General features: G+C 37.0%; 1 protein-coding gene across 1 annotated transcript; it reads right to left on the minus strand.

The window, feature by feature from the left end:
- Positions 1-10,711: 10,711 nt before the first annotated feature.
- On the minus strand, positions 10,712-19,428 carry LOC141813661 (ABC transporter C family member 3-like). The gene is made up of 12 exons (XM_074701630.1): positions 17,500-19,428; positions 16,098-16,184; positions 15,374-16,012; positions 15,128-15,292; positions 12,354-12,648; positions 12,044-12,258; positions 11,668-11,973; positions 11,503-11,566; positions 11,175-11,414; positions 11,006-11,093; positions 10,878-10,925; positions 10,712-10,791 (listed from the first exon to the last, which is right to left on the minus strand). The coding sequence occupies exons 1-11, from the start codon at positions 19,411-19,413 to the stop codon at positions 10,904-10,906; spliced, it is 4,035 nt and encodes a 1,344-aa protein (XP_074557731.1). The 5' UTR covers positions 19,414-19,428; the 3' UTR covers positions 10,712-10,791; positions 10,878-10,903.
- Positions 19,429-25,139: the final 5,711 nt, after the last annotated feature.

Raw genomic sequence — 25,139 nt, forward strand, 5'->3', positions numbered from 1 at the left:
GCAACTCCACAATCTGAATGTGAGGTTCATGACTCCCTCCTAGGAGATAGTATAAAAGAGAGTCCGTTTTCATGGGCGCAAGTACGCACATACAATTCCAGCTACTCCCTATCTACTTGTATTCGATTTCCTTCATTCTCTCGATCATTGAGGTTGACTTGAGCGTCAGAGTGGTTGCGCCAAAGTCCGCCTTGACCTCATTCTAGCTCTCTTTGATTGCTACAAATAGCCCTAGGACTTTGCGCATTGTTGGCTCCTTAAAGCTTATAATAAAGACCTCCGACCTATCACCAACCCTCTCATTGGTGATTTCCTCCTCGTTGATCTCAGACCGGATCAAATTGACGTCGTCTGTGGGAAATCCAAACTGAGACACGCTTTGCATGTGTTCGATAGAAGGGGGATTGAATATCACGCTTCGCACATGTTCAAAATTCGATTGAAATCAAAGTTGTGCAACAGAATAATGATAGAATAAGCAAAGACTTGGTGGTTTTACTTGGTTCACATCCTCGTGGCTGTTGGTGCAAGGAGTACTAGTCGATCCCCCAGAGTTTTGATATTTGACAGTACACCTAGGTTTGGTCAGTTTGACCAAGGGTTGATCCAAACAAGACCTAATATTTGAATGTGAGTGGAATCTAGTCAGGTTAGTTTGACTAGAGGACTAGTGAGAAGTCCTAGCTAGAGGTTAGGCAAAGGACGTCCTAATTGAGGCTATGTAGGGAAAGTCATAATTGCGTCTAGGTAAAAGAAGTCCTGATCTAAAGGATTGGGCAAGAAAAACCTGATTTAAAGGATTGGACAAGGAAGTCCTAATCTGTAAGATTGGGCAAGGAATCCTAATTGGAGGCTATGCAGAAAATCCTAGTGAGTGAAGCTAGGTAAAGAATTCATGACTGGAGATTGGACAAGGGAAAGTCGAAGCAAGTCAACGGTGACCATATGTTTGGCAGGTGAGAAGTCTACCTATGAAAGTGGCTAGTCCTAACTAGAGATTAAGCAAGGGAAAGTCCAAACAGGATTTTTGGCAGATGGAAAGTCTACTTATGGAAGTGATTAGTCATAACTAGAAGTTAGGCACGGGTAAGCTAGTAGGTTAGATCTGTAGGATAAGGCTTAGGTAAGTCTAGTAGATCAAAAGGGCTATAGGTAGACTTAGATTGCTTGTTTATTTGTATGCTGTTCTTGCAGGAACTAGGAGTTGAAAGCAAGATGGAGGAAACATAAGAGGAGCAAACAGAAGCAGCCGAATCGAGCCCGGGATCAACTCAGGTCAAATTTGAGTTAACTGGATCCAAGTGCCCAGATGGTCTAGGCGCCCTTGGATGATCCAGGCGCCTAGATCAAGAAGAATCGACCTTGATAAAGATCGAGGAGATCGAATTAGATCAATTGATCAGATACGAATCCAGGTGCCCAGAAGGGTCTATATTAGGAGCCTCAGCGTGGAGCACTAGGCTAACCCTAATCTTCACTACTCTTCATCCTGTAGTGCTGCCGAACGCGACCAACATCTCACTTGTGCAACCGGGTAAGTTCCAGGCCTGTGCTCAGGACTTCCAGATCAGCTTCACGGGTGTGTTCTTAATTTTATTTCAGTCTTACAATTTGTATTTTCATTTATATATATTTTAGACTGTGAGACGGATTCCTCTGCCTTCGGACAAAAGTATGAAAAGGAGACCATTAGATGACAAACATATTTTTGTGCATAGGCCTTGGACGTATTATCCCTGTGGGGTTATGAACCAAGTAAAATTTATGTGTCCCTATTTTTTTATCTAATTTTGCTGCTAGTCTCTGTAATAGAACGAATAATGATGACTACTATTCACCCCTCCCCCTCTAGCACGCTCATCAGTTCTACAATTGGTATCAGAGCAAGCTTGCTTTTGATCGGACTAACCACCATGGGAGCTAGATAACAAAGATGGAGGAGGAGGGAGGTAAATTTTAAATTACATATAATTTATTTTAAGTGCAAGGAAAGAGGACACTATAAAAATAAGTGCCTTATTCGTAAGACTCGAACGACACCATCAACGGCAAAGGAGCAACTGATACTAGGAGCCCGGAGGAACAAAGAGCATATCATGTATTTCAAGTGCCAGAACCGCGTATACTATAAGAATCGGTACCCGGAGAGGAAGACGACAGAAAAGAAATCAAAATTAATGAATGCGATTTCGATAAGTACGATTACGCCTAGGGTTTTATATGCTAGACTTAATTTTGTTAAAAATCTAGATAATTTTTTAAAAAATAATTAATTTAAAAAATTTAAATTTGACTAATTCAAATTTAAATAATTTGGTCAATCCAAATAATTTTAAAATTTTAAAATTAAATATAATTAATAATTTTAATTTAAAAAAGTCAATTATTCTGAAATTTTAATTAATAATAATTTAAAAAATTTAAACTTAGATATTATCAACAATAAAAATCTACCTAATTTGAATAAATTAGAATTAAATAATAATTTAACTAATTCAAATTTAATTATTAATAATTTAAATTTAATTAATCTAAATTTTATTGGTAAGGAGTACTAGGTCTGACCTTAAAATTTCGATGTTTGATAATGTACCTAGGTATGATCAGTTTGACTAAGGGTTGATCCAAATAGAGTCTAATATTTGGATATGAGTGAAGTCTAGTCAAGTCAATTTGACCAAAAGATTGGCGAGAAGTCCTAGTCGGTTAGACTAGGCCGACAAGGAAAAGTCCTAGTTGAGGCTAGGTATGGAAAGTTCTAGTTGGAGGCTAGGCAAGGTAAGTCCTAGTTGAAGGCTAGACAGAAAAAGTCCTAGTTGGAAGCTATGCGGTCTTAGTTGGAGGCTAGGAGAAGTCCTGATTTGGAGGATTAAGCAGGAAAAGTCCCAACTGGAAATTAGGCAAGGGAAAGTCCAAACTGGATGTTTGACAGATGAGAAGTCTACCTAAGGAAGTGACTAGTCCTAACTAAAAGTTAGGCAAGGAAAAGTCCAAATTGGATGTTTGGCAGGTGAGAAGTTTACCTATGGAAGTGACTAGTCATAACTGGAAGTTAGACAAGGAAAAATCCAAACTGAATGTTTGACAGGTGGTCAGAGTATCTATGGAAATGACTAGTCTTAACAGGGAGTTAGACATGGGTAAGCCAATAGATTAGACCTACAGGGTAAGACTTAAGTAAACCTAGTAGGTCAGATAGAATATAGGTAGGCTTAGGTTACTTGTGTGTTTGTATACTTGTCTTGCAGGAACCCCGAGCTAAAAGCAAGATGCAAGAAGCATAAGAGGAACACACAGAAGCAGTCGAACCAAGTCCAGAGTCAACTCAGATCAAATCCGAGTCGACTGTTTCTGTGCGCCTGGATGTTATTCCAGGCGCCCCTATGTTAATTTTCAATAAATAATTTCCATAAAAATATAAAAATAAACTAAGAAGTTACATATAGAATTGTTCAATATCAGAGCTCGTTTTACATAATTATTATGGTGTAGAAATTTAAAAGATAATTAGAATTAAATCAAATTTAAAAATTAAGATTAACATAGCAATACAGCACAGAGACGAGCTAAATTTATGATAAAAATATAATTCCAAGAGTAAACTGCTTAGTAAAAGTATGTCCTAGTTAAAGAAACATCTATTTTAGTTCTCAACAAAACAAATCAATGGAGAAGTCGAACAGAGTAATTTTCCAAATGCACATTAGACATATCTTTTATAACGTTTGAAATAACAGATGGGATAAATTATGAGCATATTAGATTGCTCAACAATTATATGTTTACATGTGATTAGAGATATCCTAAATCATCCAACATTGGGAACACTCATTTCAGTAATAAATCACCTCTATCAATAAACATGATTTTGTTCGAACAAAACAGGAATATTACATGTTCTATACATCGAATTCTTGGGACTTTTATTTATTCCAAATCTATAGCTTTGAAATGGACACACCTTTTCGTAAAAGAAACATAAGTCAATCTCTTGAGGGAAATCATTAATAGCACTGCTGAATTCAATAATGGTTGGATCATTGGATCATAGTTCGTAGGATCATAATCCTATGTAGGATCGATTTGGAGTCATGATTGGATAGGTCGGGATCGAATAATAAAATCGTACGATCCTATCAAAAACCCTTAAATCTAATTTAGTATTTGATAGGATGATCAAATTGATCAATAAAGACTAAATTAATTTGATATTTGATTAAAATTCACTTTAAAATAAGTTAAATTAAAGTAATAATGATATGGTGGAAGCCTACGGTCTCTATGTGACTTGTGTGATACGGAATCATGTTGAGCTATCAATCTAAGTTAAGACGGGTTAGGCATGACTTGAAATGAAACATACTAGGCCTAGAAGGGATCCAGGTCTAATTGAATTAGTTTGGTGTATGCACCCCAAGGAGCCAAGTTTCCTAATGGATCGATTAACTACCATGATTAGCTTCAGCTACCGATCTCATCTTCAACTCAGCCTCAGTTGTCGACCTCATCTCTTACTCAACCCCAAGCACCAACTTCGTTTTCCCATGAAGTCATTCAACATCAATCTCACCTCCTCACCCACACTCGATTTAGGCCCACATGACCCCTTCATTCGCAAGACTGTTTCTCAGAGCATACTATAAATGGTAGCGTATATCTCAGAACAAACCATCAATGGATGTGTACGCTTTGGAGAACGAACATATTGATACCTTTTTAAAAGGTTGCTCACCTCCATGAGCATAGGTATGCGCACACAAAATCTTAATTTCCTTTAGCCACTTCTCTTATAAAAAATCCTAACTTGATCGTCAGAGTGACCTATCGGGATCCATTCTCGGTGTCATTCTAATCGTCTTTTGGAGTGCTTTTCATGACCCTTTCATCCCTCCCACCATTTATCTCTAGGGAGCATGTTAGCTCGTTCGTTGACCGATGACTTGATCATCCACGGTGTTTGGCCGAACAAATTGGTGTCATTTGTGGGAACTCATTGGCTGAAATAGTTTGGTAGGCATGTGACAACTCAACATAGTCCAATCAGTTGGATTACGTCTCTTTCAACTAGACTAATTAGGAAGACTTATGATATGGCGGAAGCCTACAACCTCCACGTGGCTGTGTGATACGAAATCGTGTTGAGATGTCAATTAAAGTCAAGGTGGGTTAGACATGACTAATTAAACGGACTAGGCCTAAAAGGGATCCTGGTCTAGTCGAATCAGTTCGATGTACGCATCCCAAGGAGCCAAGTCTAAGATCGATGGGGATCGATAGAGGGGGATGAATATCGATCGAGTCTTTTGCTTTCGTTCGTTCGTTCTTTCATTTCTATCAAAGTCAGTAGCAGTGGAAATATAATAAAGACAAGAAAGAAAGACAAGCAGGATTTACTTGGTTCCTAACTCTCAGGGTTAGTACTCCACGGTCTATGTATAGGAGACATCCGTCCACTAGTAGTCTCCTTTTTAGATACTTTTCAAAAGTGGAGAAACCCGTCTTACAACTCAAGAACAAGTACAAGGAATATAAAATTAAGTACAACTTGTAAATTAAATGCAAGCAAACACTTTGTCGAGCTGATCTAGAAGTCCTGAGCGCAACACATCCTTTTTGGAGCTTTCCCGGTAGCAAAGCTTTGCAGCGTGTTTTCTTCGAGCATAAAGTAGGAGAGTTATAGAGAATTGTTGATCGGCTCTATTCCCAAGGCCTTCTTTTATAAGGCTTTTTCAATCTACCGATAAGTCTTATCGATATACTGAACTTGATTCAAAGACTAAGTTCTTCACGACCTAGACCGAGCCTCATGATCTTGTCTTTATCAAGTTTATCAGTCTACTGATCCTTGGGATCGGTCTACCAAACCAGGTGTTATGTCATCGATCGAGGTCCAAACCCAAACTCGATCAGCCGAACCCCAATCTGTCTACCTATCTTGCTTGAATCTGGTTCAATCTGAGTCAAGTCCAATTCACCTCAGACTTGCTAGCTACGTCTGGTTTGTGCCTATCTACTTCCTCAATCTTGCTTCCGACTCCAGGTTGTTGGGATCGGCCAGTGTGTTACACGTGTTTACACGTATAACAATCATGCACAGCGAAAATAAAATAATAATTAAACTTAATTATTAGAACACTCGCAACACATGCATGCAAATACAACAGACACAAGACATGACTAGAATTTAAAATTTTTAGAATAATAAATATTCTATACGTACCTAGCGTATGACGCTCAGCGGGAATAACATCAATCGAGCGACCCTTGTTGAAGTTCCGCCTCTACTGGTGATCCATGCCAAGTGCTCTTCAAGATAGCTTCTAAAGCCACAAGTTGTGTCACCGTCTTCGGTACTAGCCATCGAACAGTAACGATCGATACGAGAGAAAATCCTAATATCAAAAACACACAACAACACATGTCACATTCATTTTTGGAGCTTTCTAACTATCACCAGGAATCAAATTTTGGATAGTAAGAAAAAAGAAAAAAAAGGATCGGAACACTTTTCAAAAAAATATAAAAAATATTCAAAAACTTCACAAGTTTCCATGACAAAACCCCAATCCAGCAACCGGCTCCGTCAGCGAATCCACCTGGCAGCACCAACTCTTTCGACGAGTAGTCCGGTGGCGGCAGCAACTTCGACTGTGGTAGCGCTGTCCGACAGCAACAACACCTCCGACAGCAACTCCGGCGACAGTAAAATCCGGTGATAACAAAGTCTGGCGACACCAAATAGTAGCAAGAAAGGGAAGAAAGGAAACAGCTAGGGTTTCCTAGTGCTTGTTCCTTCAGCTCGTCCTCTGGTAGAATCTCCTCGATGGTCGGTTGCGGGCGAAAGGAATCTAATCAGGCTTCAGCGGGTGCAGCAAATAGAGAAGAGAAGGAGGAGAAATAATCATGGCTTAGGGTTTCAACTTGATTAGATTTCCTCGACACTCGACCCTCTTTAAAACCCGACCGTTGTGATTTTCTCATTAGCGGATGTGGGATCACGAGAAAATCGCGATAGCGTCCATCAGTTCTGGTGGAATCGGGCTCGCGAGAGAAGGTCACAAGCGGCGAGCGTCAGGTGTGCATGTGTGCGGTCAGCGCGCAAGCATGAACTGGAGGAAAAGAAACCAAACCGGACCAGGGGAAAAACCAACTGATTTGAACCGATTTTTATGGTTTATTGTAGCAAACTAGGTTCAATTTGGTTCAAAACTAAATCACTTGGTTCAATAATCAAATGATATCCGATTTGACCCAAATCAGTTTTGTTCATTTCGTCTTCACAAGACAAAACCCCTCATCTCTTCTGTTTTGCCAAAATATCTTCCATCATAAACTAAACTAAGTTGGTTCATTTCATCTTCGTAAGACATGAAGTCCAATATTTTTCTTTTGTCTGGTCCAACCAAACTTTCATTCTCTCGAATTGAGAATCAAATTCTCAAACTCGTTTTAAGTGCTTCAGAGAAACTTATAGTGCGTATGACCCAATAGATTTCCGATTATATTGATCATCTATAATTAACTATTAATTACGGAACGATCATAAGTGACACCTAGTAATACATCATGATCCCCAATTAATCAGAAAATCAACAATTGATTTCAGAATAATTTCTAAATGCTTCAGCAGCTATAATGAAACGTGTATCATTCCTTTCACTGTCTTATACCTGCTTAATTCAATATATGATCTATATATGTCAGTCCCCACTAGGCTGCCTATGTCACACCTAGCCCAAGCTTCCTTTCTTGTCTTCTGGATTCAAGTTACTCATACATGCATGTGTCCAAGAGTGTCATACTCTTGACATGTGATGTTTTAGCTAAAAACTTTCAGTAACAATCCTAATAAGCGACTGTAAAGTATACGTCTCTTTTTATAAAAAGTGATGAATCCTCTGTGGGTTATTCAAACACCTTCGAGCACTTCGATTTATACCCTCATCTCAGGTCCATATTTCCTCAGAGATTTTTTCTTAAAATGTTAAAGTATAAACTTCCATGACCAAGGTGACTTGAATACCGTAAATCAAAAGAAACTCGCACTGAAGCTGCATTGAGATCTTCATTGACATATGTATTGAATTATATGAAGTCTCATAGTAGGTCACTTCAATGAACTAGTTACTTTTAATCAGCATCCACGTTTAACTCTCAGTATCCAATATCTCTAGCTAGTGAGAATAACTGCTTGGCAAACTAAGGAGTGTAAACGTGTTAATCTCAATAGAATCGATGACGTCCACATTTATCAATTCATCGACTAGGGATAATTTTAATACATTCATAATTGCATATGTAGAGATGCTCATAAATTGTGATCTAATTATAAATTCTCTCATGCTATGAATTGTATTGCGGGCATTTAGTAAATAAGTTTAAAATCCAATCAAACACATGAAAATAGTTAAATAGTATATTTTTATTTATTTAATAAATAGTGCAACCGTAAGGCAATTACCTTAGGACACCTCTCAAATATAACAAAGGTTCTTGTAAGACAAGCATACACATACAAACAAACAACCTAACCTAATCATGTAAGTCTATCTGACCTATTAGGCTTACCTAAGTCTTATTATGTAGATCTGACCTGCTAAGCTTACCTCTTACATGGAGTTCCTCCAAGAATGTCATCACCTAGGGTTTACCTCCCTAAGATCACAAACCTAATCCTGCAAGTCTACCTAACCTACTAGGTTTGTCTCACCTCTTTAGGATTTTTCTTTGGCAAGCCTTCAGTCACCTTAACCCACTTAGACTTGTCCTAGTCAAACATCCAGTCATCTTGAACTACCTGGACTTGCTAGTCATTCGGTAGACTACTCATCCTTGCCTAACTTTCAGTTAGGACTTTCCCTTGCTTAACTTCCAGTTAGAACTTTCGCTTGCTAGTCATCCGGTTAACCTTTAATCTGACTAGAATTGTCTTTACTAATCATCTGACCAACCTTTGACCTAATTAGATTTGACTTACTTCTAAACATCAGGTTCTATTTGGATCAACCCTTGGTCAAATTGATTAAACATAGATGTATTTTTAAACATTAAGAACCTAGAGGATGATTACACCAATAATATTTTTTTTATGTTTAATAATTCTCTTAATTTAGGAATAGATCATAAGGGTTATACTTCAAATTGAGAAGTTACTAGATTTTTTAACTTAAATCTTCCTCTCTCCTTTGTCATGCATCGAAAAATTATCAATTACCTAAGGATCTCCTTAGGTTTTGCATCAACAATCTAAAAAGTTTCCCTTGGAAAAATTAACTTTTGCTCTTGAAAGACCATTGTTAAATATCTAAAATATTTTTAAAGATTTTTTTTCAAAGTAATTTTTTATTTTCAAAATAAAGTATTTTTTCAAAATTTTTAAGTATGTTTTTCAAAATATTTTTATAAATTAATTTTTAAAATGATTTTCAAAATTTTGTAAGAAAATTTTCAAAGTGAAAAGTCATTTTAAAGCCATTTTTCCAAAGAATTTGTAAAAAAAATCAAATGAATTTTCAAATAACTTTTAAATTAATTTTTTAAAGGATTTTTCAAATGAATTTTTAAAGAATTTTTAAAATGATTTTTTAAAGAATTTTTGAAACCGTTTTTTTTTTATTTTTGCAAAACTTGATTTTCAAAATATTTTTTAAAAAATCTTTTTTAAATTTGATATTTCAATAAGGATCTCCCTTTAACTTAATACTACATCCTTATTAACCATAAGTAAAAATTATCTATATATCTATATATCGATTTTATATCTAAGTGTTAGTTAAATATTTTTCAAAGACATATATATATACACTCAAATAATCATGAAATATTAATATTTTAAAAATATTTTTACAAAAATATTACTATTAATTTATAATTTAAAAAAATTCAAAGATATTTTTAATTTAATGATCTTTATCATCTCATTTATTCTAAGTGTCTCAGTAGAATCAATCATGATAATCTAAAGTTTAGGTTAGAAATATTTTATCAATTTTACTTGATTTAAAATTAAATTTAAATTAAAAATTATTTGACATTGGGTTGAATTTAAATTTAGCTGTCAGTCTATTAAATACACAATATTATATTGATTTCCACAAGCTATTGGTACTGCCTTCTCACGCACTCTCATATGTCCCCTCCACTGTAGTTGCCCATCATCGCTGATGACGATGTTGTTCATGCTTCCGGTGTTAAAAATTTTAAACCGTATGTAGAATCGTTTGTTACATAGAATCATATTGATTCCATCAATTATATACAATCCCAACAATCCTGCTTTGGTTCTGCCGCAAAAACGACGTCAATCGATCCTGGATCGATTTGGTGCTTTTAGATCATACGATAGTGCGATCTTACAAACCTTGTCTATGGGATATTATGAGTTCAAATCTTTGCCAATATGCAAGCTTAAATGGTTTCTTTCCTTTCTATAAAAAAAATGAAACTGACAAATGGTGAACGTTAATCATGGTTGTGGAATTTATTGGGTGTTCAGAGCCTCGTAGCAGTAGACACACCAGGCAGCGGTGAGATCAACTCCTGATAAGCCTTAAGTTGCATATTTTTTAAATAACATTGCAGCAGAATTATATTCAATAAATCTTTTGAGCATATGTTTGTATGTCTTGAACTCGTACCAGATAGACAAATAAAAAGATTCTACAAGGCCATCATTCAAATACAGTCAAATATTATTCAAATCTAATCAGCTACTGATGATTACTCCAGTTCCATGGATTATTCAAATCACTGAATTTGAAGATGGTTCGACTCTTAGCATTGATTTAAACCCTGAATTCATAAACCAAAAGAAGTAGCATGGTCCCAGTCCCTCCAATTTTGTTCAGATGGGAAAAAGAAAGATGAGAAAATAATACCTGGAGAAAGAAACTTCATGACCACATTATTTAGATGCATCATAAAATCTGCAAATGATCATATTGATATCAGTAATCTTACTAAGACAATCTACATCTTCTTTAGTTTGTATAAAACTGAAGCAGACCTCGTAGTGTATTCAGATACAAGCTTCGCGAATAAGGACGACTTGTTCGCCAATAAATTTTTAGGACTGCCAAGTTCAACTATAACTCCTGCTCAGCACAAATTCAACTGAAATATAGTAACTAAAGGGAGCAAAAAAAAGAAAAGTCAACCTTTTTAATCTTACTAACCATTCTCAAGTACCAAGACAAGATCACTACTGATAACAGAAGTTATCCGGTGGGCTACGGTTATAACGGTCGACTCAGAGAACTGCTGCCTCAAGGTATTCTGAATTATAATGTCAGTAGAAGTATCCACTGAGGCAGTTGCTTCGTCAAGAACCAGTATCTTGCTTTTTTTCAAGATCACCCTACCTAAACACACAAGCTGACGCTGGCCGACACTCCAATTCTCACCATTTTCTGCCACTGCAACTCGAGTAAATCAGGAAAATCCAATCACAGAAACTTCTAGTGAGAAAAACTTCTATTTTCAGCACATTGTAAGATATAATACCTCCAGAGTCCAGCTTCAGTTCTTTTCTTCTTATCTCTTCTCCAAGTTGACAGCAATCCAATGTCTAAAACAGGAAGAAAAAAAAGGTGCATACTCTGGGTAGTAGGTAGACTTACCATGAAGAAAGGAAACTGAATCCGAGGATGGATTGGTAAGGTGAAGTACCTCCCATATCTCTTCGTCGGTGTATTCATCAAGCGGGTCTAAATTGTTGCGCAGAGTTCCTTGGAACATAATTGGTTCTTGTGGGATAATGCCTAATCGAGACCTGAGGTCATGCAGCCCAATCGTTGAAATATCAGTGCCATCTATGAAAATATGACCAACAGCAGGATCAATGATGCGAAATATAGTCTGAATAAGGGTGGATTTGCCACTTCCAGTTCTGCCAACGATTCCAGTCTTCTTCCCTCCAGGAAAAGTGCAAGTGAGACCCCTTAATATAAAAGGCATGGTGAGGCCATAGCGAACCTGCAAAGATATAAACATCATTCCAATTTTAAACCTTATCAGTGATAAGTATATGCTCAGAAAAAAGTACCTGTATATTGACAATGTCTATTTCACCCTTTGATGGCCAGCTATGATCGGGCCTGTTATCTTCTACTATAAGAGGTGGTTCACTAGGAATGCTACTATACTGTAGAATTCTTTCCACAGAGATAATTTCATTCTCGAGATTACAGAGAATCCAGATAAATGAAGTTTGTATCATATCGAAATTAAGCCCATATGTCACTGCAAGACCAGCAATACCTAGATAAAAAGGACAAAGTGAGAGAAGTGACAGTTAAACTGACTCCTTTGGTTCTGTAAAACCAAATTAATAGGAGCTTATGCAAAGAAAGTACCAGGATCTATTACGCCATACGGCATGCAGATTAGAAATATCATAGAGAAGGCAAATGTAAGTATTGACAGGATATCGAGACGAAAAGAGAGCCATTCCATTGCCCCTGCAGTATGGAATTGTAGTCGAGAGAAATCATTTGACAGGTTATAGTTAGTGTTAACGAACTCATTTTCTTGGTCAAAGCTCCGAACTGAAACTGCTCCTGACAGTGATTCTGCAAAATGCTGGATTACAGGAGCCCTACATACCCCAAGCAACCTTGATAGTTCTCTAGAAGTGGATATGTAGTATTGCTGAGACACAAGAATTATAGCACCGATAAGACAACAAAGCAATGAATCAGAGTTCCCAAGTGAGACCATCAAAATATTTTAAATTTGTAACTCTGATGACTTTTTAATTGATCTTCTTTTCTGTTTTTTCTTCTTTTTTTTTTTTTTGCCAGATGGAGGGAAAAAAGATCTAGACTACCAAAGTTCAGAGCAAAAAGAGTAAATTCACTTGAGGAGTAACTTGCAATACATTTTATTCAATAATTTGTTGCGTAGACAAAGTAACACATGTAATTACCAAAGAGATAATAGTTATTTAAACCAAAGCAACTCATGAAATTACTACGGAGATCAAATTAATGGTTATTTTGACCAAAGCAACCGTTAGACCTATCTATATTTTCTTAAGTATAGGCCTTGTAAAATATAAAAATTTACTGATCCATTTGTGTTCTCTAGGATTCTCAAATGGTTTATGATGCATAACTGAAGCGTCCAAGTAAATAAAAAAAATGGAATTAAGCAATGCAACAAAGTAAAGTTTTACTATTAAGGCCTAACTCCATTTCTTATTCATGCCTTTTTCTGCTATTATCATTATAGTTTTGGTGCAATCATACCCCATTGGTTGAGTCCAACCAACTTCTTTTAATGTGGCTGATAAAGCATTTAAGTTAGGATTAATTTATGATTCTGATGTGTCTGTCTAGTGTGCAGGTGCAGAAGATACACTTCTAATTGCAAGTGCAATGATGACCCAAAAGGTCCAGGTTGACTAATAACTAAGAGGGTTAATGACTCAATAAGTGTTGAGTTGGTTGATGAAAAAAAATCAAGAGGTCTTGGTGGATGGAAAAGTTCAAGAGATCTTGCCATAAGCCAAAGGAGGTCAAGGTTGCAAGATACTTGAAAAATGAGGAGGTATAGAGGTCTTAGTAGAAGTCCAAAGAGGTTAAGCTTGTCCAAATGCTTGGTAGGATGCTTGTAAGGTCATGGTTGACCAGGGGCTTAGCAAGTGTCATGGAGATGGAAGGCTCACGACTCACAGGGTGTTGAGTTGTGCTCACTAAGACAAGCGAGATGTTGTTCGATGGTTTAGAGGCTTAGAGCAAGATGGACTCAAGAGAGAGAAGCATTAACAACATTGAAGACTTGAAGAAACAACATTGAAGAAGACTTGAAGAAACGTGAGCTTGAGAGCTTATGAGGGAATGTAATTTGGATTTATTTTTGGATAGAGGTCTACCTAGGCTTGCATTTGACCAAGCAAGAAGTGTATTCGACAAACAAGCTCGATCTTAAGTAAAGTTGAGATATTCAAGAAGATTCAATTGACGAAAGTATGTTTCGATCAACTAAACAATTGTGTCAACTAGGTAACTGTCTTTAAGCATTCTGCTCACAAACAGAAAAGTTTTCTTTTAGCTTAATTCGATAGAAAGCAAGTTCAATCAACTAAAGTGACTTGAGTCAACTAGGTAGTTGACTTTTAGAAGCAAGTTACTTTTATTTGATTTGAGTCAACTAAAGATGTCTTGAGTTGCTTCAAAAAGTATTCGTTGGATGAATGCATTTATTGTTGTAACTACCATAGATATGATCTTTTCCAATTCAATTGACTAATATGGATTGAGTTAATTAAATAAATATTGAGTCATTTGAAAAGATTAGTCATCGGTAGATAAATCTTTCGTGATTGACATTTCATATTAGTGAAGGACATTTTGTTGGGATCGGTTGCGTTGAGATGGCTAAACAATTGTACCAGCAAATACAAATTCTTACTACCCTTGGTAATGTCTAGGAAGGTCACATATAAGTTAGGCAATGGATTAAAAAAATATAAATGCAAACATGACTCATCTGAGTCACTCTTAAAAAGCCACTATCATTTCCTTCTGGTGAATTACCTGAGATGGAGAAATCTCTTACAACATTCATGTGTACAAGAAGAATTCCAAGAGAAAGTTTAGGAGTACATGAGAGAAGCTCTAATAGAATCTAACAAATTCTATTTCGCCAACCTTCAAGCATCTACTTTGGTCCATTTATAACCTTCATCGCCTTTTCATTTTTTAACTGTTGTTAGCTAATCTAACGTCGATCAATCGATTGGATCCACTCATTAGTCAATGATTCCTGTGATCACTTCAATCTGAGTCTAACAATAACTATTTGAGTCGACAGGTTTCCACCATCAATCAAATGGATAATTGTCACTCTTAGGTCATCAGAATATTAAAGTTTAATAAAAATAATAATTATGCCCTCTATGTTTGTCTTCTCCTTTATCCTGTTCCTATTAACATACTAAGTGCTTTTAGGAGCAGTGTTTTCTTTTTCATTTTTTTAAATAATCAAAATCAGATAAATCATGTATGAATGATCAGATTTAAATAAAAATCAGATGGGAATGAACACAAATCTAAGTAATTGAGGGGCAAACTTATTGACTTAGTAATATATCATTTTTAGAGTAGAAATGTTTGAGAACATTTACCTGATACCAAAAGCTGGTACAAAATACAGGTATAAAGACGATGAAAATTGGCCATGCAACCTGTGACATAACTGTAATTGTCCCCAGGCATCGTATGATTAGGAATGCAAATGATGAAAATAGAAAAGGTATGTACATATCTACTCCACCTTGTTCAGATGATACCTGCAACAGGAAGAAGGAAAATTAGACAGTACTACAAGAAACTACTTAACTAGTTAGATCAATCATATCATGAGATCATACTCTACTCAGTATACGCCCAGTTGGAGTGGAATCAAAGAACGAGATGGGTGCACGAAAAATGCATGTATGCATGCTATTAAATAGCAGTGTTGCTGTCTTCAATCCAGCAGTCATAGTGAGCATAGTTCTCACAAGGATACAAACAGAGCTCCCAACTGCTAATGCTACATAAACAGATATAAGTGTTGATCCGCTGACACGAGGCTCTGTGTCGTCTGACAGAGGAACTTCCAAAGCCATCCAGTAATTGCCACAAATCTCAAGGATTTGAAAGGAAATTAGAGACAATATTATGAATGGAACAAGAGTTCCCTTATATGCCATCGTAATATACCTCCAATAGACCTCAAACCCAACTTTCCCTTTCTCCCTCTCTTCTTCTTGGACAAGTTGTCCCTTCGTACTATCTTCATCGGGCATACTATTGGTCTCTTCGCATACTGATTCCTTCTGTTTAGGGACCATAGAATATGAATGACCAACTTGAGTAGAGTCACTGGAAGACTGAGGATCAAGATCAAGCAAGTCACTGGACACCAATGCATGGCTATGAGCATTAACAAGTTGCCTGAATTCTGTCCCTGAGTCAACTAACTCAGTGTATGTGCCTGCTTCTGCAACTCTTCCATCTCTTATGACCTGTTCGAGAAAGTAATTTGGTAAAAACATTGAGACTTGATAAGATAAAGCAGGTGGGAAAAGGAGAAAATGAGGCATTGCTCACCAAGATAAGGTCAGCTGAAGGCAAAAACTCCACCTGGTGAGTGACATAGACCACTGTTTTTGAAGATAAGAGTCCAAGCAAACATTCCTGCTTCAAAAATGATGGCATCAAGTAATGCAAAATCATCCTATCCAAAGCGTGCAAGCTGACAATTAATCATCACTTTGATATGTGATTTTTTTGTTAATTTAATTTTTTGAATAAGCTAAAATGGAGAACAAGGTATTACCCTATTCATGTTAAGAAAGTTGAACTGTTTTGGCTGAACTTGACATAGAAACCACTACGTAAGAAAGTATCAAAAATCAATCTCATAATCAGTTTGTATTTCTGAAGCAAATGAGGTAGTTAACTGGTTCCATAAAAGGAAAAAGGAGATAAGTATGATCAACTGGATTTTGAGAAAAATTTTGGCAAAGTCAACTGGACTAGCTTGGTTTGGGTGCTGAAATTTCCTGGTTTTCCTCCAAGATGGATTAGATGGGTGGAACTCATTATCAAAGTGGCAAACAACAATCTTCTTGAGTGATACTCCAGGTGCTTGGTTGAAAAATATGTGGACTGATGTAAGAAAATCTACTTTCTCTACTGTTGTTCATTCTACTCAGTGACCTCTTGCACAGAAACTTCACAGAAGCTAAAAAAGCTCATATAAATTTGAGGCATTGTATGCTGTGAAAAAGGTGACGAAATACCACAATATCCTGAAGATACCCTAATCTTTGTAGAGGCAAACACTTAAACAGCTGCTGCATGCAATGATTGAACTGGCTTGTTTTTTTCACTTCAGTTGTCTGAGAATCAACTTTACTAATTTGGTTGAAGAGATAAAAATGGGGAGAGGCTTGCGCCTAAATTTGGGTGTACGTTCCAAGAACTACCACTGAAATGCCTGGGATTCAACTAGTGAGTCACGAAACCTGGCAAGGAATATTGGAGGTTTGTCTTCCAAATAATTGCTACAAAATTAGGGCATTGGCAACCGAATTTCCTTTCTATTTCTATTGGAGGTAAACTGACCTAAATCAATAGTGTACTAAGCCACTTAATATTTTTTATAATTTAAATGTTCGAAGTTCATCCGATTATAAATAGCTAATGTTTTACCTATTGAATAAATTTAAAAAAATAATTTATACATATTTAAAATTTAATTTTTAAAATATTTATCCCATTTAAAATTTGAATATTAATTCTCTTTATAACCCTTTAAGTGTTTTACTACTTCATCGTACCCGCAAGAGCACTAAGTCACCTATTTTTGTATAAAGGCCGATGAATACCTCCTTTCAAATTGGGTTATTCGTGCAAATTGTTAAGTTAAGAAGAAGCTTTTTTAAAATTTAATAGTAGCGATGAGCCATCTCTAGCTTGTTTTCAAAAATAAAGGCGAAGCTATTACCTTGAAGAGATGGGATGCAGTGTGAGCATCAACAGCACTGAATGGGTCGTCAAACAGATATATGTCAGCATCATGATACAAAGCACGTGCAATTTGGACCCGCTGTTTCTGTCCTCCGCTCAAATTAATGCCTCTCTCTCCTATGATGGTTTGATCACCCAAAGGCATGATTTCTAAATCCTTCTTCAGAGAACATGCTTCCAGCACTCTTTCATACTTAACATTATCCATTTGCTTACCGAATAGCACGTTGTCCTGAATGCTACCACTCAGTATCCAGGGTGATTGAGAAACATAAGATGTCGTGCCATACAACTTAACAGCTCCAGAAATTTTTGGGACCTCTCCTAATATGCAATGGAGTAAGCTTGTTTTACCAGAACCGACAATACCGCAAACTGCAACCTTCCTTCCTTTCAGCACTTGCAAATTTAGTTCTTTCAGAGTAAGATTTTGAGATGACGGATCCCAGGCAAAGTTTCCATTACTAACTTCGACAGAAACTTCACAGCCATCTCTTGGTAGTTTCTGCACGACGTGCTGCAAGTCCTCGAGATTGAGAAATGTTGATATTCTGTCAGCAGAAACTTTGGTCTGAACCAACCCTGAAATTACATCTGGAAGTGAAAAAATAGGGTCTTGCAGCAATCTAAATGTTGCTAGTGCCGATAGTACTTTTCCTGTCTCCAGTGGTATTCCCATGAGCATGCAAGTCCCAAATGCAACCACTGCGACAAAAATGGAAGAGCAGGAGAAGAGAAATGTTGCAGCAGCGGATGTATAAGCAAATTTCCATAACCATTTAGTTTCAGTTTTCCTCAGTTCCATTACTTTGGATAAGAACGTCATTTCCCAAGCTTGAAGTTTTAGAATCCTCATATTCTTTAAGATCTCCGTAGTAGCTTTTATTCTATTGTCTTTGGACTCCATAAGCTTTTCTATGTAATTCTGTTCGCACTTAGTTAAGGGAATATTAAGTAACATCACCAAGAAGGTGGCCATTAAGGAAACTAGTGAAGCCACGCCTATTCTAGGATACAAAATTAACAATGATAGAATAATTTGCACTGGCACTGACAACAGATGTAGAATGAACCAACTAAGATCACCGACCCTTGAAGCATCAGTACTCATGTAGGTTAAGATTTCCCCACTAGTAACGCTCTGTCTTGAGCAACTGGAAAGCATAAGACCCTTCTGGTAGAGCAAAGCTACAAGGGAGCTCCTGACCCTGATTCTAATTTGTACTATTCTGAAATTGAAATGCCTATCACAAACACTCTCAACGATCTTCGACATAATGAATGCCATAACCAGAATGTAGCCTTGATTTGCCACTTTTCGATCACTACTAAGATATCTAACAAGGTAATCTAGTAGATAGGGACCGACAAATGAAGCCACAGAAGATAAGAGTGCATAGAATATTACCAGTAAGTATTGGGCCCAAACTGTTAAGATTAATGCTTTAACCAACATGAATGAAGTAATTCTGCAATGTGCAGTGGCACGAGCATAAGACTGAAGGATGCTTTTGAAAATTGGGAAAACAGTATGAACACTGTCATTAGTAGCCAATTGTGGAACGTCCTTAAGCTCTAATGTCTTCTCATGACCAACAGAAAGCAAAGGGCCAATCCAAGAGAAAGAAAGAATGCTTAATATACTAGCATTTTCGAATAGTGAGTTGGTGGAATGGCCAGAACCAATGTCAGTGGATGATCTATTTCTATTACTTCCATCCAAAAGAGGTTCCCCATGATTGGTCCTCCAAACCCTCTTACCAAAGAATCCAGAATAATTAAGGATCAATCCAGCAATAATTGAACCAGAATCAAAAACCAATTGATAAGCCCTTATGGATTCATGCCTCTTCATGTAAAGTATGTCTACCACAAGACAAGAACACGACATTGGTAAGAAGAGACCCCACCAAATCCTAAGGAAGGTTGGAAAGCGTTCCTCATTTGAGATACCAAATTCAACCAGTAAATAGGCAGTTGCAGCAAACCATGCAAGCGATCTGATTGTCAAACTCGCTTCAATGGTGAAAAGTATGTAATCATGTTGATACCATAAGTATATTAAAATACTCAATGGTAGATGAAACAAACCCAAGCTCATAGAAGTGAAAATGCTTAATCGATAGAACAAGAATCCACTGGCCTCCAACTGCCTCTCAGAATCTCTGCTACTCATTAAATGGCCAAAATACCACACTACAGATAGGCCAAGCAAGAAACAAAGGTGGGATAAAGCAGAGATACCATGGAAGATTAGCAGATGATTGCCTGGGAAGTTGGCTGGCATTCCGGTGGTTTCTTCCAGAAAGAAATCCATTTAATCAGCTTTTGATGAAAAACTTGGAAGTTATGATTCTTTTAAGGTTTATGGGATCTCAGTCAATTGGTTTAATGTCACAGTGGGATGGAAGAAGATTCTCTAGTGCTCCAACAGGATGAAGTCAACCGTGATAGAAAAAACCATAAAGAAAATGCAAGCAACACATTTGTGATCATTCGTGACATCAGGTCGGTGTCCTTAATATTATACTGGATTGAACAAATAAACTTGAATTATTGCATCTCAGTTGATGTAGTAGGTGAAAAATGAATAGAAAATAGCAAATGAGATTACAAAAAGCAATCCATATCTCTGTTTCATAGGTCTGTTGACTTGTTCCTTTTTTAATGATCAATGACCTAAGCTTAATTGCAATTTGCAAACCAGAAGAAGTAAAGAAAGCATAAAAAAGATATTAAGTATCTTTCATCTTTGTTTCAAAGACATAGTTTAAGGTGTACATCATGATAAATTGAGAGGTATAACAACAACAATAAGCAACAACACCTACTTCTAGTATGTAGATGTTATGATAATCATCTCAACATGTAATGATTACAACTAATCAACATAATCAACATGTATCAAGAGGGGTCATCATAGATCAACGATATCAACTGAAGACTGTACTATCAATGGATAGATCAATCAAGGTCAACAGGCATGTATCAATCAACGAGTATCAAAAAGTATCAACTAGATAACACACATAAGTGGCAGGAGTATCAACAGGATAATATCAGATCACATCAAAGGTCAACCATAAGTGTCTAACAACGAGTAACACCAGGTATCAACTAGGTAAATAAAACGAGTAGCAATAGGATAGGTGAATAATGATAGATCATACACTAGAAATAATAAGTCAACAGTATAGGTCAACAACAAGAACTCACAACAAGGTATCATAGATCAACCATAAGATCCAAGTATCAACTATAAGTATCAAGAACTAGGTGTCAAGTATCAAGCATCCAACAGAATTGAGGTCAAAGTATCAAATTAAGTTCCAAGTCTAAGTATCATCAACTAATAATAATATATGAGCACTATGAAGGAAGACTGTACTGACCAAGTACAGAGTACCCACAAATCAATGATCCGTAATTGAGATTGTAATGTCAATGTATAGATCAACCAAAGGTCTACTGACATGTATTAAGCAACGAGTGTGACATGGATAACAACAAGATAAATGACATGTGTAGCAAAGATAACAACAAGATAAGTAATAACAAATAATAAATCATGTACTTACAAAAAGAAGACTTGTGTTGACCAAACATAGGAGTACCCACACTGATTTAATGAACGTCGATATCAGAACCCTCACAAAATGCCAAGACTCCGTGTATCTCAAGACCAACAAGTCATAGTCCTACGAATGACAAAACAACACACCACTAAATACGATATTATATAAATTTACATCAAAGAAAACCCTAGCTAATTCTAAGGTTAATCTAATCCAACCCACAAGATCCGTGCCAACGGTATCCAAGTTAAACCTAATTAAATTCAACCCCTCCAATTAACTCATGCTAAATAAACACGAGTTAATCTCATTTTAATTGACCTTCATCCAAATCTAAACCAACTGATCAAGTCAACTTGATGTGAGTTAATTTAGATTCAGGTTAAGAATCAAATAAACCTAATATAACTAATTGGGTTCATGTTAAACTTGAAATAAGGTAAATCCTAACTCCATTAACCATGGTAAACCATCAACCATCGCACTGTGCCAACTTTTAACCCTAATTAAACTAAACACCGTATCAATCACAACAACCCTAACCGATCAGATCAGTTCAAGGATAAGTTCTAACAGAAACTCATCAACCGATCAACTCAAGGACTTTTAACCAACAATTCCATTCCACATTCAACACTTATCACCTTATACCGGATAAATCAGCACATGGACAAAAAAACTCATCAATACATTAGTTCAAAGAACCAACCCACCCATCCAACAGATCTACACACGAACCACAATCCATAGCTAAAACTAAAACCTAATCAGATTCTAGGAAAGAACTTACCTTCGATCTAAAGCCCTAGAACCCTAGCTTAACTCCGGTGCTTCGTTGGTTAAGGCCGCCGATCATCCCCTGATTTGTCAACAGCACCATTCAAAATTGAATCAAGATCTTGCAACAAAATCAATCACAGTAGCAAATCTAACCGGATGCACGACAGGAAACTCACCTCAAATTTATGCCCTAGGACAAGCTTCAGTTCCAAGCTTCTTGATCCAAAACCTGTCGTCGTCACCGATAGATCCAGAAATCTCTGATCCCGTCAAATTCAAAGGTCAACAACTCAAAATCCGAAGAAGTTCCCACAAGAAACCAAGGGGAAAACCATAAGAACCAATCCACTTATCGATCGACTTCCCCTCTTCGGTTCGCCTCCGCTAGATCTGCCCCAACACCACGATTCAATCCTCTTCCAGCGAGATCTAGCCCCCCCCCCCCCCCAACTACTCCCCTCCGATCGCCGACACTCCTCCTTTGGGTTTTGTAATCGGCGGTGGAGCACTCTCACACAGCTCCGGCGGCGACAAGAATGAACCTGAGCGTGAGGGTGTGGCCGCGGCGAGCAAGGGAGGCGTCGATCACAACAGGGACACGGCGGCGGCAGGCAAAGATGTGGCGCCGGCGGCGAGGGAAGGAAGCTTCGGTGCTTGTGAGGCGGCGGCGGCAACCGGTGAGAATCACGGCTAGGTAACTGAAGAAGTCTTAGAGGAGTCTATAGGACCGATGCACGCGCTAGAGGGGGGTGAATAACACTTTTGTCATTCGTTCATTTGTTTTTACTAACGCAGAGAACTTGCAGTGGCATTACATAATAAGACAGGGACACACAGATTTTTTACTTGGTTTCTAACCCCTCAGGGTTAGTACGTCCAAGGCCTATGTACAGGAAGACACTCTTCCACTAGTATTCTTCTTTCCGAAACTTTTACGAAGGCAGAGAAACACATCTTACAGTTCAATAATCATAACAATAATTGAAGTACAGTACAATAATAATTAATAAAAAGAAACCTATTGTGTAGCCTCTCTGGAAGTCCTTGAGTGTAATGCACCCTTCCTGAAGCTTCTCCGGTCACACGAGTAGGGCATTGTTCGCGTTCGATAGCACCACAGGACGAAGAGTAATGGAGATTAGGATTTTTGGTGCTCCACATTGAGGCTCCTTATATAGATGCTTCTGAGTGCCCGGATCCCTTTTTTGAGAGCCTCGAATTGATTAGATCCTGATCCGATTCTATCGATCTATTGGGGTCGATTCTTCCTAATCCGAGCACCTAGATCATCCAGGGGCGCCTGGACTGTCCGGGCGCTTGAAGTAACATCCGAGCCCTTGGATCTAGTCAACTTAGATTTGACCTGAGTTGACTCCGGGTTTGGTTCGGCTGCTTTTGTTTACTTTTTTATGCTTTCTTAGTCTTGCTTTTCAGCTCTTAGTTCCTGCAAGATAAGCATACGAACACGCAAACAACCTAAACCTACTTATAGTCTGCCTGACTTACATTACTTACCTAAGCCTTACTCTATAGGTCTAACCTACTAGGCTTACTCGTGCCTAACTTCCAGTTACGATCAATCACTTTCATAGGTAGACTTCTTACCTGCCAAACATTCAATCACCCTTGATCTGTTTGGACTTTCACTACAAGAAAAAAAGGATTTTTCGGTGGTTTAAAAATCGTTTAGCGGTGGTTTGGAACCGCCGCAAAACCATTTCCCGGCGGTTTACCAAACCGCTGCGGATAACGGTGTCGTTAAACCATTTAGCGGCGGTTTTAAAGAACCGCTGGAATAACCACACTAAAGTAGATTTCCCAACGGTTTTTTTGTGGCGGTTCGAAATAATTTCCCGGCGGTTTGTTTAGTGGCGGTTAGAAATGATTTCCCAGCGGTTATTTTTTGCGGCGGTTCAAAATAATTTCCCGGCGGTTCTTTTACTGGCGGTTCGAAATACTTTCTCGGCGGTTTTCCAAAACCACCGTGAAATGGTTTCCCGGCGGTTTGCTAAAACTGCCGCGAAATAATTTTTCGGCAGTTTAAGCTTTGAGTGTGCAATTACAGAATTTTCAGCATGCGATGATTTTTATAAATAAATAAAAAAATTATACCAAAAATTGTAATAAATAGAAAATTTTACTTGCATTAATTTCTTGCAAAATTAGTGAATAAATATGAGTCATTACACACGGATATCAAAGTTGTCAGATGTCAAATACAGTAAATTTAGGTTAAAAAAATTGAAACTTTGCTTGGTTACAAAAACTAAGAAATCTCTCTAGCTTTCTCAGATGTCAAATCCTAGAAATAGATCCCTCGCTTTTCCTTCAACCAGGTTGCAAATTCGTTGCTTTTTGAAAAGTAGTCATCCTTGGAGAGCTCTTCAAACTTGTAAAGTAGCCATGCCTACACAAATACAAAAAAAAATTAGAAGAGACAAACTATAACCTAAAGATCACTGAAATGAATGCTATTGTTTATCACAAAATTATGAGCATTTCGTTGACACTACTAAGAACAAACAAACGTGTCAACAATAAAAAACTCTACAGCAACATGAACTTGTAAATCTGGAACTTCTAAAAGATAAATCAAGTAAAGCTAAAACAAGTAGGAGGATTGTAAACAGGTAAGAAACAAGACATATCTACCAATCTCTTAACACACGTAAAATGCTATCAAATTACTAATCTATTTGTTGGATATCTTAATAGTATGTCAATCTCTTAACTTACTAGGTATCATATTTTTGTTAACTCTACGTCTGTGATAAATGTGACCATAATAAATAGTCTATCCTGTTAGAATCACTGTAGTAGCTGTGTACAACTGAATATACCAATAAATCAGTAATATACGCAATAAGGATGGACAATAATACAAAAGAAATTAAAGCTGATAATCTTACCAGTGCCACGTAGTACTGTGTTGGCAATTGTAAGAAAAAAAACTAAAGATTAGCAATTCTAAAAAATTACATATAGCTTCCATAAAATTTAAATGACGCCATATATGGTAAGAAGTGACCATTTGCAAATAGCCACACGGTTATCAAAATTGTGATTCTTCACTTGGCACCTCATCATCCAACTAACTAAATTTGCTTAGACACCCGATCCTATGTACAACTATAATTGAGTTAGGATTTCTTTTGGTGATTTAGATCTTCAAAACATTAACTTAATCAAATATATTTATTTACTAAAGCTTGAGATTAAACAAAAATGGATATTTTTCCATACCATATCATGATATCATCAA

This window comes from Curcuma longa, chromosome 20, assembly GCF_044706935.1.
Source record: "Curcuma longa cultivar G26 ecotype Majalengka, Jawa Barat chromosome 20, ITB_CL_G26_1.1, whole genome shotgun sequence".
NCBI classification, from domain to species: Eukaryota; Viridiplantae; Streptophyta; class Magnoliopsida; order Zingiberales; family Zingiberaceae; genus Curcuma; species Curcuma longa.